At 38.9% G+C, this 14,124-nt stretch overlaps 1 protein-coding gene across 12 annotated transcripts in view; it reads left to right on the forward strand.

The window, feature by feature from the left end:
- VPS13A (vacuolar protein sorting 13 homolog A) overlaps positions 1–12,025 on the forward strand; it is a 239,659-nt gene extending 227,634 nt beyond the window's left edge. For 9 of the 12 annotated variants that reach the window (XR_010148689.1, XR_010148692.1, XR_010148694.1 and 6 more), the window contains 3 exons: positions 539–662; positions 2,210–2,284; positions 10,620–12,025. Coding sequence is in view for 6 of the 12 variants with exons in the window: in XM_016960977.3 (XP_016816466.1) it covers positions 539–662; positions 2,210–2,284; positions 10,620–10,670 (250 nt within the window). In the remaining 6 variants the exon portion in view is untranslated. The remainder of the gene's footprint in view (positions 1–538; positions 663–2,209; positions 2,285–10,619) is intronic. The other 3 variants (XR_010148690.1, XR_010148693.1, XR_010148695.1) reach the window with 1 other exon arrangement.
- The last annotated feature ends 2,099 nt before the right edge of the window (positions 12,026–14,124 follow it).

A 14,124-nucleotide genomic window follows, 5' to 3' on the forward strand; every position in this document is an offset into this window, starting at 1 on the left:
CATGGAGCCTTAGAAATGAAAGTATTTATTCTAAGGCGTTAATTATATGAAAGCTCCTCCAAATATTGGCTGATAGTTGGTTCTGTAAATGTATCCTGTTTCTTATGAAGTGCCTTACATATTTGATTTTATAAGTGCTTCAGTTTTTCTAATATATGTTGTGTTATAAATTTCCCATTGAGCATTATGTTAGCTGCATCCCACAAATTTTATGGTGTATTTTCATTCTCATTCTGTTCAAAATATTTTCTAATTAATTTCCTTTGAGATTCTTTGACCCCTGGATTATTTGGAAGTGTTACTTTTAAGCATTTGGAAATACTATTGTTATCTTTTTGTTTGGGTTTCTAGTTTAGTTCTGTTATGATCTGAGAACACACTTTATGGTTCCAGTTCTTTTAAATTCATTAAGAATATAGAATATAGTCTATGTTGATGAATATTGCATTTGCACTTGCGATTCATTCGTATCCTGTTGTTATTGGATATAAGTGCCTCAATTTTAAAGCGAATTCTTTTTTTGTTTTTCTTTTTGCAGTGGTGTATTGTTTGTAACAAAGGGAACATTTGGACAACTCACGTGTGAGTGGCAGTATAGTTTTGATGAATTTACCAAAGAGCCATTCATTGTTCATGGGAGAAGATTGCGCATTGAAGCAAAGGTATGTTGAATAGATTTATTTTTTGAAAACTTGGAACTGAAAATAATGCTTTGAAGTAGTCCTTTTTATTTGTATAATGCTCTACCTCTTTTATAGATGTCACTTTGTCTTGGTGTGGTTTTCCTTTATACCTGCTATCTTACCCAGGCTTAAAGAAAAAAAAAAAACTAGGCCAAGAAAAACTGTGCTTTCTGTGCTATTGCACTGACAATAACATTCCTGGGCCCTTGCTGTATATTCAGTAACAGAGCCCCACCTTCCCACATATGAAATAATGGATAGTGGCTATTAGCCTGTGTTGCAGTCCATACTGCTTTCCTGGCTTTTTAAATATATTTTTCCCTTTCTAACATTAATACATTCTCTTATCTCTTTGATTTCTTCCCCTTCCCCCTTTTCATGAGACCTTATATCTACAATTCTGCAATCATTCTTTTTTTTTTTTTGAGACAGAGTCTTGCCCTGTTGCCCAAGCTGGAGTGCAGTGGCGCTCTTGGATCACTGCAACCTCCACCTCCCAGGTTCAAGTGATTCTCCTGCCTCAGCCTCCTGAGTAGCTGGGATTACAGGCATGTGCCACCATGCCGACTAATTTTTGTATTTTTAGTACAGACGGTGTTTCACCAGGTTGGCCAGTCTGGTCTTGAATTCCTGGGCTCAAGCAATCTGCCTGCCTCAGCCTCCCAAAGTACTGTGATTATAGACGTGAGCCACTGGACCCAGCCTCATCTTTTTTTTTTTTTTTTTTAATTAGAAGAATGTAATTCTTCTAGTGTCTGTATTTGCATGGATAGTTGAATTACTTATAGAACATGTTTGACTAGTAAAACCTTTACTTTGCCCTCTATGACCTTACCCATATGTACAGAGGAAAACATCATCCTTGTCCTCAATAGTTTCACTTCTGTTTGCCCCTGAAATGCTTAATATCTGCTCTGAGACAGTCCCACTCCCCACTACCAATACTAAACATAATACCAACGGAGCATAAATAGTGGAGGAAAATCATCTAGGACACAACCTGATCTCTTTTTGATTCTAAACTATATTCTTACTGTATGACTGGTTTAAAATGGCAGAAGTACATACATGCACGCACACATGCACACACACACAATATATGTATGTGTTTATGTACGTATGCATACACACACATGTGCATATATTTTTAACCTGGACTCACTCATGATTCTATGGCCAGATAACAACTGTGTAAGAAATTATTTGGAGACGAAAAACAGTGGCACTACTCCCCGACTTACCTCCTTCCCATCCTTTATGTCGACTCTTTATGGCGTTAGCAATTAAAATATCACCTTAAGCTTTTTAACTTAGGTTTAGTGATAATGGTTGTGTTATTAATAGAATGTAGTCTTTTTTTCTATTGGTTTTGATTCTTCTTGCTTCCTCATTCTTGTCTTTTTTAAGGTGCATGATTTGTATAAGAGGGACACTTTAGGCGTACAGTAATAAAGCTTTGTGGCATTTCTTTATGGATTTTTACAACCAGATTTTCTTTTTAATGAATTTACATATTCTGTTTATAGGAACGAGTGAAGTCTGTATTTCATGCCAGAGAGTTTGGAAAAATAATTAACTTCAAGACCCCAGAGGATGCCAGGGTAAATATAATAAATCTTTTATTTAAATAGATAGGAGCTGCTCACTTCAAAATCATGTAAGTGGACTATTTTTTAATGCAGATAAGTTTTGTTTGGGGGTTTTTGTTTGTTTTGCTTTTGTGTTTTGGCAGGTTTTAAAAGTATATGTAACTAGATAATATTTCCCCCAGACTTTTTTTCCTACTAGATTCAATTCGGCATACCTACTTGCTTTTCAAACCAGATTGCTCCATCTTATTTTAAATGCTGACTCTAATTTTTTTTAATAAAAAAGTCAACAAACAAAAATTAATTATTTTGTTTTAGTGTTAATCCATCAGCTCCAACAGGAAAGTGTAGCCCCACATTGTTGATTTTTCTACTGCATAGCTACCGTGATTTTTTAAAAAGTTGCCATAGCTGACACAGACCAAAGGGAGCCAAGCCCAACAGAAAATCCAAGTTTGAATACTGATTCTGTCCTTCTTGACTGTAGAATCTTTCAGAAGGTCAACTAAGCACAGTTTCCTCAAGATGAGAATGGTGTGAACTGAAAAGCATGGTGTGTACTTTAGGGATTATGGCAATCACAAGGATGTGCACTGTCAAGAAAATGAAGACTATGAATTGACTGTCTGACCTCATTGATCACAACTGAAGTGCTATTCAGAATGTTGAGTTGTACTCATTATATCATGAAACTTACAGTAAGAGGGTGGAGCCAAGATGGCAGAATAGGAAAAGCTCCAGTCTACAGCTCCTAGTGTGAGTGACGCAGAAGATGGGTCATTTCTGCATTTCCAGCTGAGGTACTGGGTTCATCTCACTGGGGAGTGTCAGAAAGTGGGTGCAGCGCACCGAGCGTGAGCCAAAGTAGGGCGAGGCATCACCTCACCCGGGAAGTGCAAGGGGTCAGGGAATTCCCTTTCCTAGTCAAAGAAAAGGGTGACAGATGGCACCTGGAAAATTGGGTCACTCCCACCCTAATACTGTGCTTTTCCAACGGTCTTAGCAAACGGCACACCAGGAGATTATATCCCATTCCTGGCTCGGAGGGTCCTACGCCCACGGAGCCTTGCTCATTGCTAGCACAGCAGTCAGTCTGAGATCAAACTGCAAGGCAGCAGAGAGGCTGGGGGAGGGGCGCCCGCCATTGCCGAGGCTTGAGTAGCTAAACAAAGCAGCTGGGAGGCTCGAACTGGGTGGAGCCCACCGCAGTCCAAGGAGGCCTGCCTGCCTCTGTAGACTCTACCTCTGGGGGCAGGGCACGGCCAAACAAAAGGCAGCAGAATCCTCTGCAGACTTAAATGTCCCTGTCTGACAGCCTTGAAGAGAGTAGTGGTTCTCCCAGCACACAGCTGGACATCTGAGAATGGACAGACTGCCTCCTCAAGTGGGTCCCTGACCCCCAAGGAGCCTAACTGGGAGGCACCCCCCAAGTAGGGGCAGACTGACACCTCACACGGCCAGGTACTCCTCTGAAACAAAACTTCCAGAGGAACAATCAGGCAGCAACATCTGCTGTTCACCAATATCTGCTGTTCTGCAGCCTCCGCTGCTGATACCCATGCAAACAGGTCTGGAGTGGACCTCCAGCAAACTCCAACAGACCTGCAGCTGAGGGTCCTGACTGTTTGTTAGAAGGAAAACTAATAAACAGAAAGGACATCCACACCAAAGCCCCATCGGTACGTCACCATCATCAAAGACCAAAGGTAGATAAAACCACAAAGATGGGGAAAAAACAGAGCAGAAAATCTGGAAACTCTAAAAATCAGAGTACCTCTCCTCCTCCAAAGGAGGAACGCAGCTCCTCACCAGCAATGGAACAAAGCTGGATGGAGAATGACTTTGACAAGTTGAGAGAAGAAGGCTTCAGATGATCAAACTACACCAAGCTAAAGGAGGAAGTTCGAATCCATGGCAAAGAAGTTAAAAACCTTGAAAAAAAATTAGATGAATGGCTAACTAGAATCACCAATGCAGAGAAGTCCTTAAAGGACCTGATGGAGCTGAAAACCAGGGCACGAGAACTAAGTCACAAATGCACAAGCCTCAGTAACTGATGCGATCAACTGGAAGAAAGGGTATCAGTGATGGAAGATGAAATGAATGAAATGAAGCAAGAAGAGAAGTTTAGAGAAAAAAGAATAAAAAGAAATGAACAAAGCCTCCAAGAAATATAGGACTATGTGAAAAGACCAAATCTACGTCTGATTGTCGTACCTGAAAGTGATGGGGAGAATGGAACCAAGTTGGAAAACACTCTGCAGGATATTATCCAGGAGAACTTCCCCAATCTAGCAAGGCAGGACAACATTCAAATTCAGGAAATACAGAGAATGCCACAAAGATACTCCTCAAGAAGAGCAACTCCAAGACACTTAATTGTCAGATTCACCAAAGTTGGAATGAAGGAAAAAATGTTAAGGGCAGCCAGAGAGAAAGGTCAGGTTACCCACAAAGGGAAGCCCATCAGACTAATAGCTGATCTCTCAGCAGAAACTCTACAAGCCAGAAGACAGTGGGGGCCAATATTCAGCATTCTTAAAGAAAAGAATTTTCAACCCAGAATTTCATATCCAGCCAAACTAAGCTCCATATGTGAAGGAGAAATAAAATCCTTTACAGACAAGCAAATGCTGAGAGATTTTGTCACCACCAGGCCTGCCCTAAAAGAGCTCCTGAAGGAAGCACTAGACATGGAAAGGAACAACCGGTACCAGCCACTGCAAAAACATGCCAAATTGTAAAGACCATCAAGGCTAGGAAGAAACTGCATCAACTAACGAGCAAAATAACCAGCTAACATCATAATGACAGGATCAAATTCACACATAACAATATTAACCTTAAATGTAAACGGGCTAAATATTCCAATTAAAAGACACAGACTGGCAAATTGGATAGAGTCAAGACCCATCAGTGTGCTGTATTCAGGAAACCCACCTCACATGCAGAGACACACATAGGCTCAAAATAAAGGGATGGAGGAAGATCTACCAAGCAAATGGAAAACAAAAAAAGGCAGGAGTTGCAATCCTAGTCTCTGATAAAACAGACTTTAAACCAACAAAGATCAAAAGAGACAAAGAAGGCCATTACATAATGGTAAAGGGATCAATTCAACAAGAAGAGCTAACTATCCTAAATATATATGCACCCAATACAGGAGCACCCAGATTCATAAAGCAAGTCCTTAGAGACCTACAAAGAGACTTAGACTCCCACACAATAATAATGGGAGACTTTAACACCCCACTGTCAACATTAGACAGATCAACGAGACAAAGTTAACAAGGATATCCAGGAATTGAACTCGGCTCTGCACCAAGCAGACCTAATAGACATCTACAGAACTCTCCACCCCAAATCAACAGAATATACATTCTTTTCAGCACCACACTGCACTTATTCCAAAATTGACCACTTAGTTGGAAGTAAAGCACTCCTCAGCAAATGTAAAAGAACAGAAATTATAACAAACTGTCTCTCAGACCATAGTGCAATCAAACTAGAACTCAGGATTAAGAAACTCACTTAAAACCACTCAACTACATGGAAACTGAACAACCTGCTCCTGAATGACTACTGGGTACATAACGAAATGAAGGCAGAAATAAAGATGTTCTTTGAAACCAACGAGAACAAAGACACAACATAGAATCTCTGGGAAACATTCAAAGCAGTGTGTAGAGGGAAATTTATAGCACTAAATGTCCACAAGAGAAAGCAGGAAAAATCTAAAATTGACACCCTAACATCACAATTAAAAGAACTAGGCTGGGCACAGTGGCTCACGCCTGTAATCCCAGCACTTTGGGAGGCCGAGGCAGGCAGATCACGAGGTCAGGAGATCAACACCATCCTGGCTAACATGGTGAAACCCCGTCTCTACTAAAAATACAAAAAATTAGCCGGGCGAGGTGGCAGGCGCCTGTAGTCCCAGCTACGCGGGAGGCTGAGGCAGGAGAATGGTGTGAACCTGGGAGGCGGAGCTTGCAATGAGCCGAGATGGCGCCACTGCACTCCAGCCTAGGCAACAGTGAAACTCCATCTCAAAAAAAAAAAAAAAAGAAAAAAGAACTAGAGAAGCAAGAGCAAACACATTCAAAAGCTAGCGGAAGGCAAGAAATAACTAAGATCAGAGCAGAACTGAAGGAAATAGACACAAAAACCCTTCAAAAAATGAATCCAGGAGCTGGTTTTTTGAAAAGATCAACAAAATTGATGGACCGCCAGCAAGACTAATAAAGAAGAAAAGAGGGAAGAATCAAATAGATGCAATAAAAAATGATAAAGGGGATATCACCACCAATCCCACAGAAATACAAACTACCATCAGAGAATGCTATAAACACCTCTATGCAAATAAACTAGAAAATCTAGAAGAAATGGATAAATTCCTCAACACATACACCCTCCCAAGACTAAAGCAGGAAGAAGTTGAATCTCTGAATAGACCAATAACAGGCTCTGAAATTGAGGCAATAATTAATAGCTTACCAACCAAAAAAAGTCCAGGACCAGATGGATTCACAGCCGAATTCTACCAGAGGTATAAGGAGGAGCTGGTACCATTCCTTCTGAAACTATTCCAATCAATAGAAAAAGAGGGAATCCTCCCTAACTCATTTTATGAGGCCAGCATCATCCTGATACCAAAGCCTGGCAGAGACACAACAAAAAAAGAGAATTTTAGACCAATATCCCTGATGAACATTGATGCAAAAATCCTCAATAAATTACTGGCAAACCGAATCCAGCAGCACATCAAAAAGCTTATCTACCATGATCAAGTGGGCTTCATCCCTGGGATGCAAGGCTGGTTCAACATATGCAAATCAATAAACATAATCCAGCATATAAACAGAACCAATGACAAAAACCATATGATTATCGCAATACATGCAGAAAAGGCCTTTGACGAAATTCAACAACCCTTTATCCTAAAAACTCTCAATAAATTAGGTATTGATGGGATGTATCTCAAAATAATAAGAGCTATCTATGACAAATCCACAGCCAATATCATACCGAATGGGCAAAAACTGGAAGCATTCCCTTTGAAAACTGGCACAAGACAGGGATGCCCTCTCTCACCACTCCTATTCAACATAGTGTTGGAAGTTCTGGCCAGGGCAATCAGGCAGGAGAAGGAAATAAAGGGTATTCAATTAGGAAAAGAGAAAGTCAAATTGTCCCTGTTTGCAGATGACATGATTGTATATCTAGAAAACCCCATTGTCTCAGCCCAAAATCTCCTTAAGCTGATAGGCAACTTCAGCAAAGTCTCAGGATACAAAATCAATGGGCAAAAATCACAAGCATTCTTATACACCAATAACAGACAAACAGAGCCAAATCATGAGTGAACTCCCATTCACAATTGCTTCAAAGAGAACAAAATACCTAGGAATCCAACTTACAAGGGATGTGAAGGACCTCTTCAAGGAGAACTACAAACCACTGCTCAGTGAAATAAAAGAGGATACAAACAAATGGAAGAACATTCCATGCTCATGGATAGGAAGAATCAATATCATGAAAATGCCCATACTGCCCAAGGTAATTTATAGATTCAATGCCATCCCCATCAAGCTACCAATGACTTTCTTCACAGAATTGGAAAAAACTACTTTAAAGTTCATATGGAACCAAAAAAGAGCCCACATCGCCAAGTCAATCCTAAGCCAAAAGAACAAAGTTGGAGGCATCACACTACCTGACTTCAAACTATACTACAAGGCTACAGTAACCAAAACAGCATGGTACTGGTACCAAAACAGAGATATAGACCAATGGAACAGAACAGAGCCCTCAGAAATAATGCCGCATATCTACGACCGTCTGATCTTTGACAAACCTGACGAAAACAAGAAATGGGGAAAGGATTCCCTATTTAATAAATGGTGCTGGGAAAACTAGCTAGCCATATGTAGAAAGCTGAAACTGGATCCCTTCCTTACACCTTATACAAAAATTAATTCAACATGGATTAAAGACTTAAATGTTAGACCTAAAACCATAAAAACCCTAGAAGAAAACCTAGGCAATACCATTCAGGACATAGGCATGGGCAAGGACTTCATGTCTAAAACACCAAAAGCAATGGCAACAAAAGCCAAAATTGACAAATGGGATCTAAATTAAACCAAAGAGCTTCTGCACAGCAAAAGAAACTACCATCAGAGTGAACAGGCAACCTACAGAATCGGAGAAAATTTCTGCAATCTACTCATCTGACAAAGGGTTAATATCCAGAATCTACAATGAACTCAAACAAATCTACAAGAAAAAAAAAGCCCCATCAAAAAGTGGGTGAAGGATATGAACAGACACTTCTCAAAAGAAGACATTTATGCAGCCAAAAGACACATGAAAAAATGCTCACATCACTGGCCATCAGAGAAATGCAAATCAAAACCACAATGAGATACCATCTCACACCAGTTAGAATGGTGATTATTAAAAAGTCAGGAAACAACAGGTGCTGGAGAGGATGTGGAGAAATAGGAACACTTTTACACTGTTGGTGGGAGTGTAAACTAGTTCAACCATTGTGGAAGTCAGTGTGGCGATTCCTCAGGGATCTTGAACTAGAAATACCATTTGACTTAGCCATCCCATTATTGGGTATATACCCAAAGGATTATAAATCATGCTGCTATAAAGACACATGCACACGTATGTTTATTGCGGCACTATTCACAATAGCAAAGACTTGGAACCAACCCAAATGTCCAACAATGATAGACTGGATTAAGAAAATGTGGCACATATACACCATGGAATACTATGCAGCCATAAAAAATGATGAGTTCATGTCCTTTGTAGGGACATGGATGAAGCTGGAAACCATCATTCTCAGCAAACTATTGCAAGGACAAAAAACCAAACACTGCATGTTCTCACTCATAGGTGGGAATTGAACAATGAGAACACATGGACACAGGAAGGGGAACATCACACACCAGGGCCTGTTATGGGATGGGGGGAGGGAGGAGGGATAGCATTAGGAGATATACCTAATGTTAAATGACGAGTTAATGGGTGCAGCACACCAACATGGCACATATATACATATGTAACTAACCTGCACGTTGTGCACATGTACCCTAAAACTTGAAGTATAATAAATAATAATAATAATAATAAAAACTTAGAGTAAGAGGACATTTCTCCTATACTTGATCCCTGGGCCTCCTGGCCAGACTCAGAACAGATCCCTGGCCTCCTGCACTCATACAACACTCTGCGTTGATCCTGGCTGTGGTGACTGTTTACCAGTTCACCTGTCACATCTGAACCCAAACTAGGGGCCTCTCCCACTGTCTCATACACATACCTTGGACCAGTTAACATGTCCTATGCAATTTTCTATCTAGACATTCTGATATAAGGCGACACTGCCACACTAATAGTGGAAAACACAAAAGGAGCAAGTTACAAAGAAAGAGGAATAAAGTTACCAGAGTCTTCATATGCTTGTCACCTGGAACAGGGAGACAGATAAGCATGACTTTTAGGCCACCTTCTTTCATGTCACTGAAGGACAGTACCACCTGTTTCAATTTACCTGCAATAAAGTTTTCTTTTAATTCCTTCACCATGTGACTGACTTTATCCCAGAAGGTTTGTTTTTAATCCTCCTGCTTGGCCAGGAACATCCAGAGAAGGCTACTGGATTCAGTTATCTTTGTCTCCCTATCTTAGGGCTATTCTTACTAGGCTCTTTTAAGTTAAAGAGGTACAAACATCTCTGTGAAATCTTTATATATTAGAAATAAGCCCTGTATCACCTCCGTGGCTTTTATCTGTCATCCATGCCCAATAATAATAGACATTACTGGTAGAAAGGTTGTGTATTACATTTACATTTTATTTTTGTAATTTCAAATTATTTTAGAATAGAAAATATATTGTGAGAGCACCTAAAATGCTCAAGAATGTTGCTTCTACTACCCTCTCTGGAATTGTATGTAAGTATTTCTACTCCATTAGTAGAATCCTGTATCTGGATTTATGGAAGTTCATGATACAAAATCAGCACAGATTGGAAGGAATTTTTTTCTCTCAGGCTGGCTCATTTCACTTAATTCTGAAGATGAACATCCAAAGACCTTAGAAGAACTGCATTCCTACTATTAAACCAAGTACTATTGTCCCTGAGCCATCTGGGCCATTGAAGTGAATGATCTCTTTTGCAGGATGAATTTTATGTATTGGCTGTCAGTATATACCTATATACCTATAACTAAACTATAAAGCTAACTTCTAGGTCTCCATTCATTACATTTTGTTTCATTACAAGTTCACTGAAGTAAGCAAATGTTCATTTATTTTCCCACCGCAGTGGATCCTCACAAAGCTACAAGAAGCAAGAGAACCGTCTCCGAGCCTCTGACAGAGAACACTGCCTGAAGACACACAGCAATAAGTGATTACAGCTCCTAGACTACCTTCCAAAACCTGTTTGGGAAGCATATTACAGAAATGATTTCAAGTACCCTGTATTCTGGATGCTAAAAAACAAAAACAAACAAAAAAACAAAAACAAAAAAACAAAACCAGAATCAGGTAAAACAGCTATGTGATTAAAATATTTTAATTCTTCAGCAATTACCCGGTTTTCTAAATTGAATCATGCATCTATTTATAATTCTAATTTTGTAAAAGAAGACAAAATTATGAATCTTAAGTATTTGCTCCATGTTTTTCTCTGTAATGGTGGAGAGGCTGCCCATAATTCATCTCCACATGGAGCCAAGTTTAATGTTTCTAGTTCACATTTTGTACTTCTCTCATGCTTATTTCAAACTCCCTGAGTGATGGGTAAAAAATCAAACATTGCCTCAGTGGTATCAAGAGAACTTTGGTGGTGGTTTCTTCAGAATCATGAAGTTCTTTTGCCAGATAAATATTTTGATATTATTTTCCTTTTTAATATAAAGGATAGGTTTGAATTATACTTAAAATGCATAGCATTATTAAAAACAATCTTTTAAAATATAATTTATAACATAGATTGAAGCCTCCCCTTAAGAAACCTTAAAGAAATAAGTATCCTACTCAAAAAAGGAAGTCTGTTTCAGAACTTTAGGGCCTTTGAAATATTTCCTCAAGCCTATTTCATGAGATCTACTTGGTTTACCAAAGTCATGTTTTTAATAGACTGCTAATATCAAAGGAGAATTTTTAAAGCCTTAACAATGCCTACTTTCCATTCACTGTTAACATGGAATAAACACAATTCCCAACATCTTAGATAGTGAATTATGCTTCCAACAGACAGTCCCTCTCATATAAAGTTTATGTACCCTAAAATCTAACCCAATAACCTGTCCCGTTGCCAATAGATTGAGAATTTCTGGTTTGCTTTCTCTACAGTTATTCAAATGAGAGTCACGCTTTTAAATGTACAGCTTATCACAGAAATCATCAGCTATACATTAGTAAAAATGACATGAGGTTTTCTTTCTTGGTTTTTGTCCAAGATCTTTGCACCTTAATATTAATGGACTGTTTCAGGTAAAAGAGAATGAATGTATGATTGTGAACTATGAAGAGAATGATGCAGGATCCTATTTAGTTACTGAATAATACAGAGTATTCAATGCATGTTGTATGTGCCACCAAGTTACTATAAACTGTTTTTGGAATTGAAGACTCTGTATAGTCAATAGTTGTGAAATTCTTCTCAGGCTCCTTAAACCCTTGCTTTGTTGTAAAAGCTAAAATAAACAGCATGCTATATTGTAATTGTATTTCTTGCTGACCAAATCTACTAAATGCTATTGATTTCTCTCTGATTACTAAAACACATTGTTTATTCTCAGTAGTTTCCCCCAAAATGCTTTTTTCTTTGCTGAACTTAAATTGAATCAAACCACAAGTTTAAAATCACATGAAAGTGTGTTTCCATGTTGACCTTTGTTTAAAAAAAAAAAAAAAGTGCATATTTTCTCTGTCGCTAAGCTCCTCCAGTTTTGCTTTTGTCAGAATTAAACGTAACAGTAGAGGTAGTCAGAAAGCTTGCATCAGACTGTCCTCATCCAAAACGAAATACTTCATTACCCATTCCAATGTTATGATTTCACCATTCTCAGAAAAATTACAGTCCCCTGCCTCCCTGGGTGTAGTGTCGTGAAGTAGAAAAGCCTTACATAAATAGTAAACATAGAAATTCTTCTGGTGCCCTCTGGCAGCCAGCAGGAGTGGATCTTGTAACTAATCCACATAGAAAGGATAGTGCCTGTCTTTCCTGTTCCCTTGCCATAAGAACCGTGAAATCTCTCTTCTTTCCCTGCCACTCGTTTACTCATCACCTCCTCCCATCACACTTCCTTGTCTCTAGACCAGAGAGAGACCCACAGTTTTAAGAGCTACATCATACCATTTGTTTTAGAAGATTGTCTTCATCTAAACAAAAACACTAAGAAATCAGTAGATCACTAGATAATGAGTCAGTGTTTTTAGCATCACATTTTACAATTTACAGTTTTTGTTTGATTCTGTAGCCCATTTTTCTTGAAGGTTAGAATATAGAATCTTCTTGTATTTGAAAACCATCTGCCCTAAATTACATTTAACTACAAGAAATGGCTCTCTGCTGGAGAAATTTAAGCTTGTCTTAGTTGTTTGGTAGTGGCTATGGAATGAGGTGTTGAGTCTTGTGCCCCTTCCATGTATTATTTGCTAACTAACTATATTACTAGGCCCTTAATTCCAGCACAGCATGTCTTCTGGTCTATGATAATTGTGTGAGGACCAAGGCAGAGTGCCTGTTCCCTGCCAACTCTCCACCAGAAAATCATAATCAGAAAGAGTGACTTTGATTTCTGGTACTTGTGATCAAAAGCAGCTTGTGATTTCTTCACATTTGCAAAATACTCTCTGAGCCAAAAGGCACATACACTTCTCCAGTGTCTTCCCTTTTAGAGTATACATATTTGCTGCTTTTCCTTTAGTGTTCACAAAAATCCCAAGGTCAGTTTAGTGTGGCTGAGTTGTTGTTATCTGGACCCTAAACAATCATTACCACCTGTAGACAGTTCTTACCTACCCCTCTCCTCCACAATCCTAGTCCATTTGGAGGCAACTATCCTGTGGCCTCCAAGTGAATAAATCTTTCTTAGACTTACTTACGTGATATTTTCTATCATAATTCTCTCTCTCATTTCTTCCAATAGTAATAGTGGTAATATTGTTCCATTGAATATCTATGCACCTAGCTCATCTCTTAGAAACATCCCACATAGTAGCATCGTATTACTCTCTGGTAAAAAGGAAGATTAAATTAAAAGGACTCTACACAGTGCTGAATTTCCTGCACCTAAATTATTCAGTTATCACTTGCCAGTATTAGTTGATCCTTCAGGCTATGCCAAGTGCCCCCTCATGTAGGCCTCTGTATTAAAAAGATTGGGACAAAATACTTGATTAGTTTGCCTGTAGAAGCTCAAAGTGTGTACCAAATACATTGACAGTGGATGCTTTCATGGCTCAGCCAACACAGTTCAGAGAAATCTTTTCGGCTTCCAGGGCATTGCTTTTTACCTTTTGTCAGGATCAACCGAAATCCTCAGGGATGCTGTTTTTCCACACTGTAAGTCCTAACTCATTAGTGGGTCATGAAATCAACTTAACAGCTCAAGACCAGTATATTTTAAACGTGAAATAATAAAAAATAGAGGAACAATAGAGCATATAAAATGGTTAAGTATTGGTTCCTGAAATACTGTTTCAGCTAAATATTCTATTTACTGTGTATACTGGGTCACAATATAAAGTGTTTCCTGTTATGAAATGCAATTTAAAAAAAGAAAGCTTGAAAGACTGCTGCAGGAGGCACGGGCCAT

This window comes from Pan troglodytes, chromosome 11 (genome assembly GCF_028858775.2).
Source record: "Pan troglodytes isolate AG18354 chromosome 11, NHGRI_mPanTro3-v2.0_pri, whole genome shotgun sequence".
Classification (NCBI taxonomy): Eukaryota; Metazoa; Chordata; class Mammalia; order Primates; family Hominidae; genus Pan; species Pan troglodytes.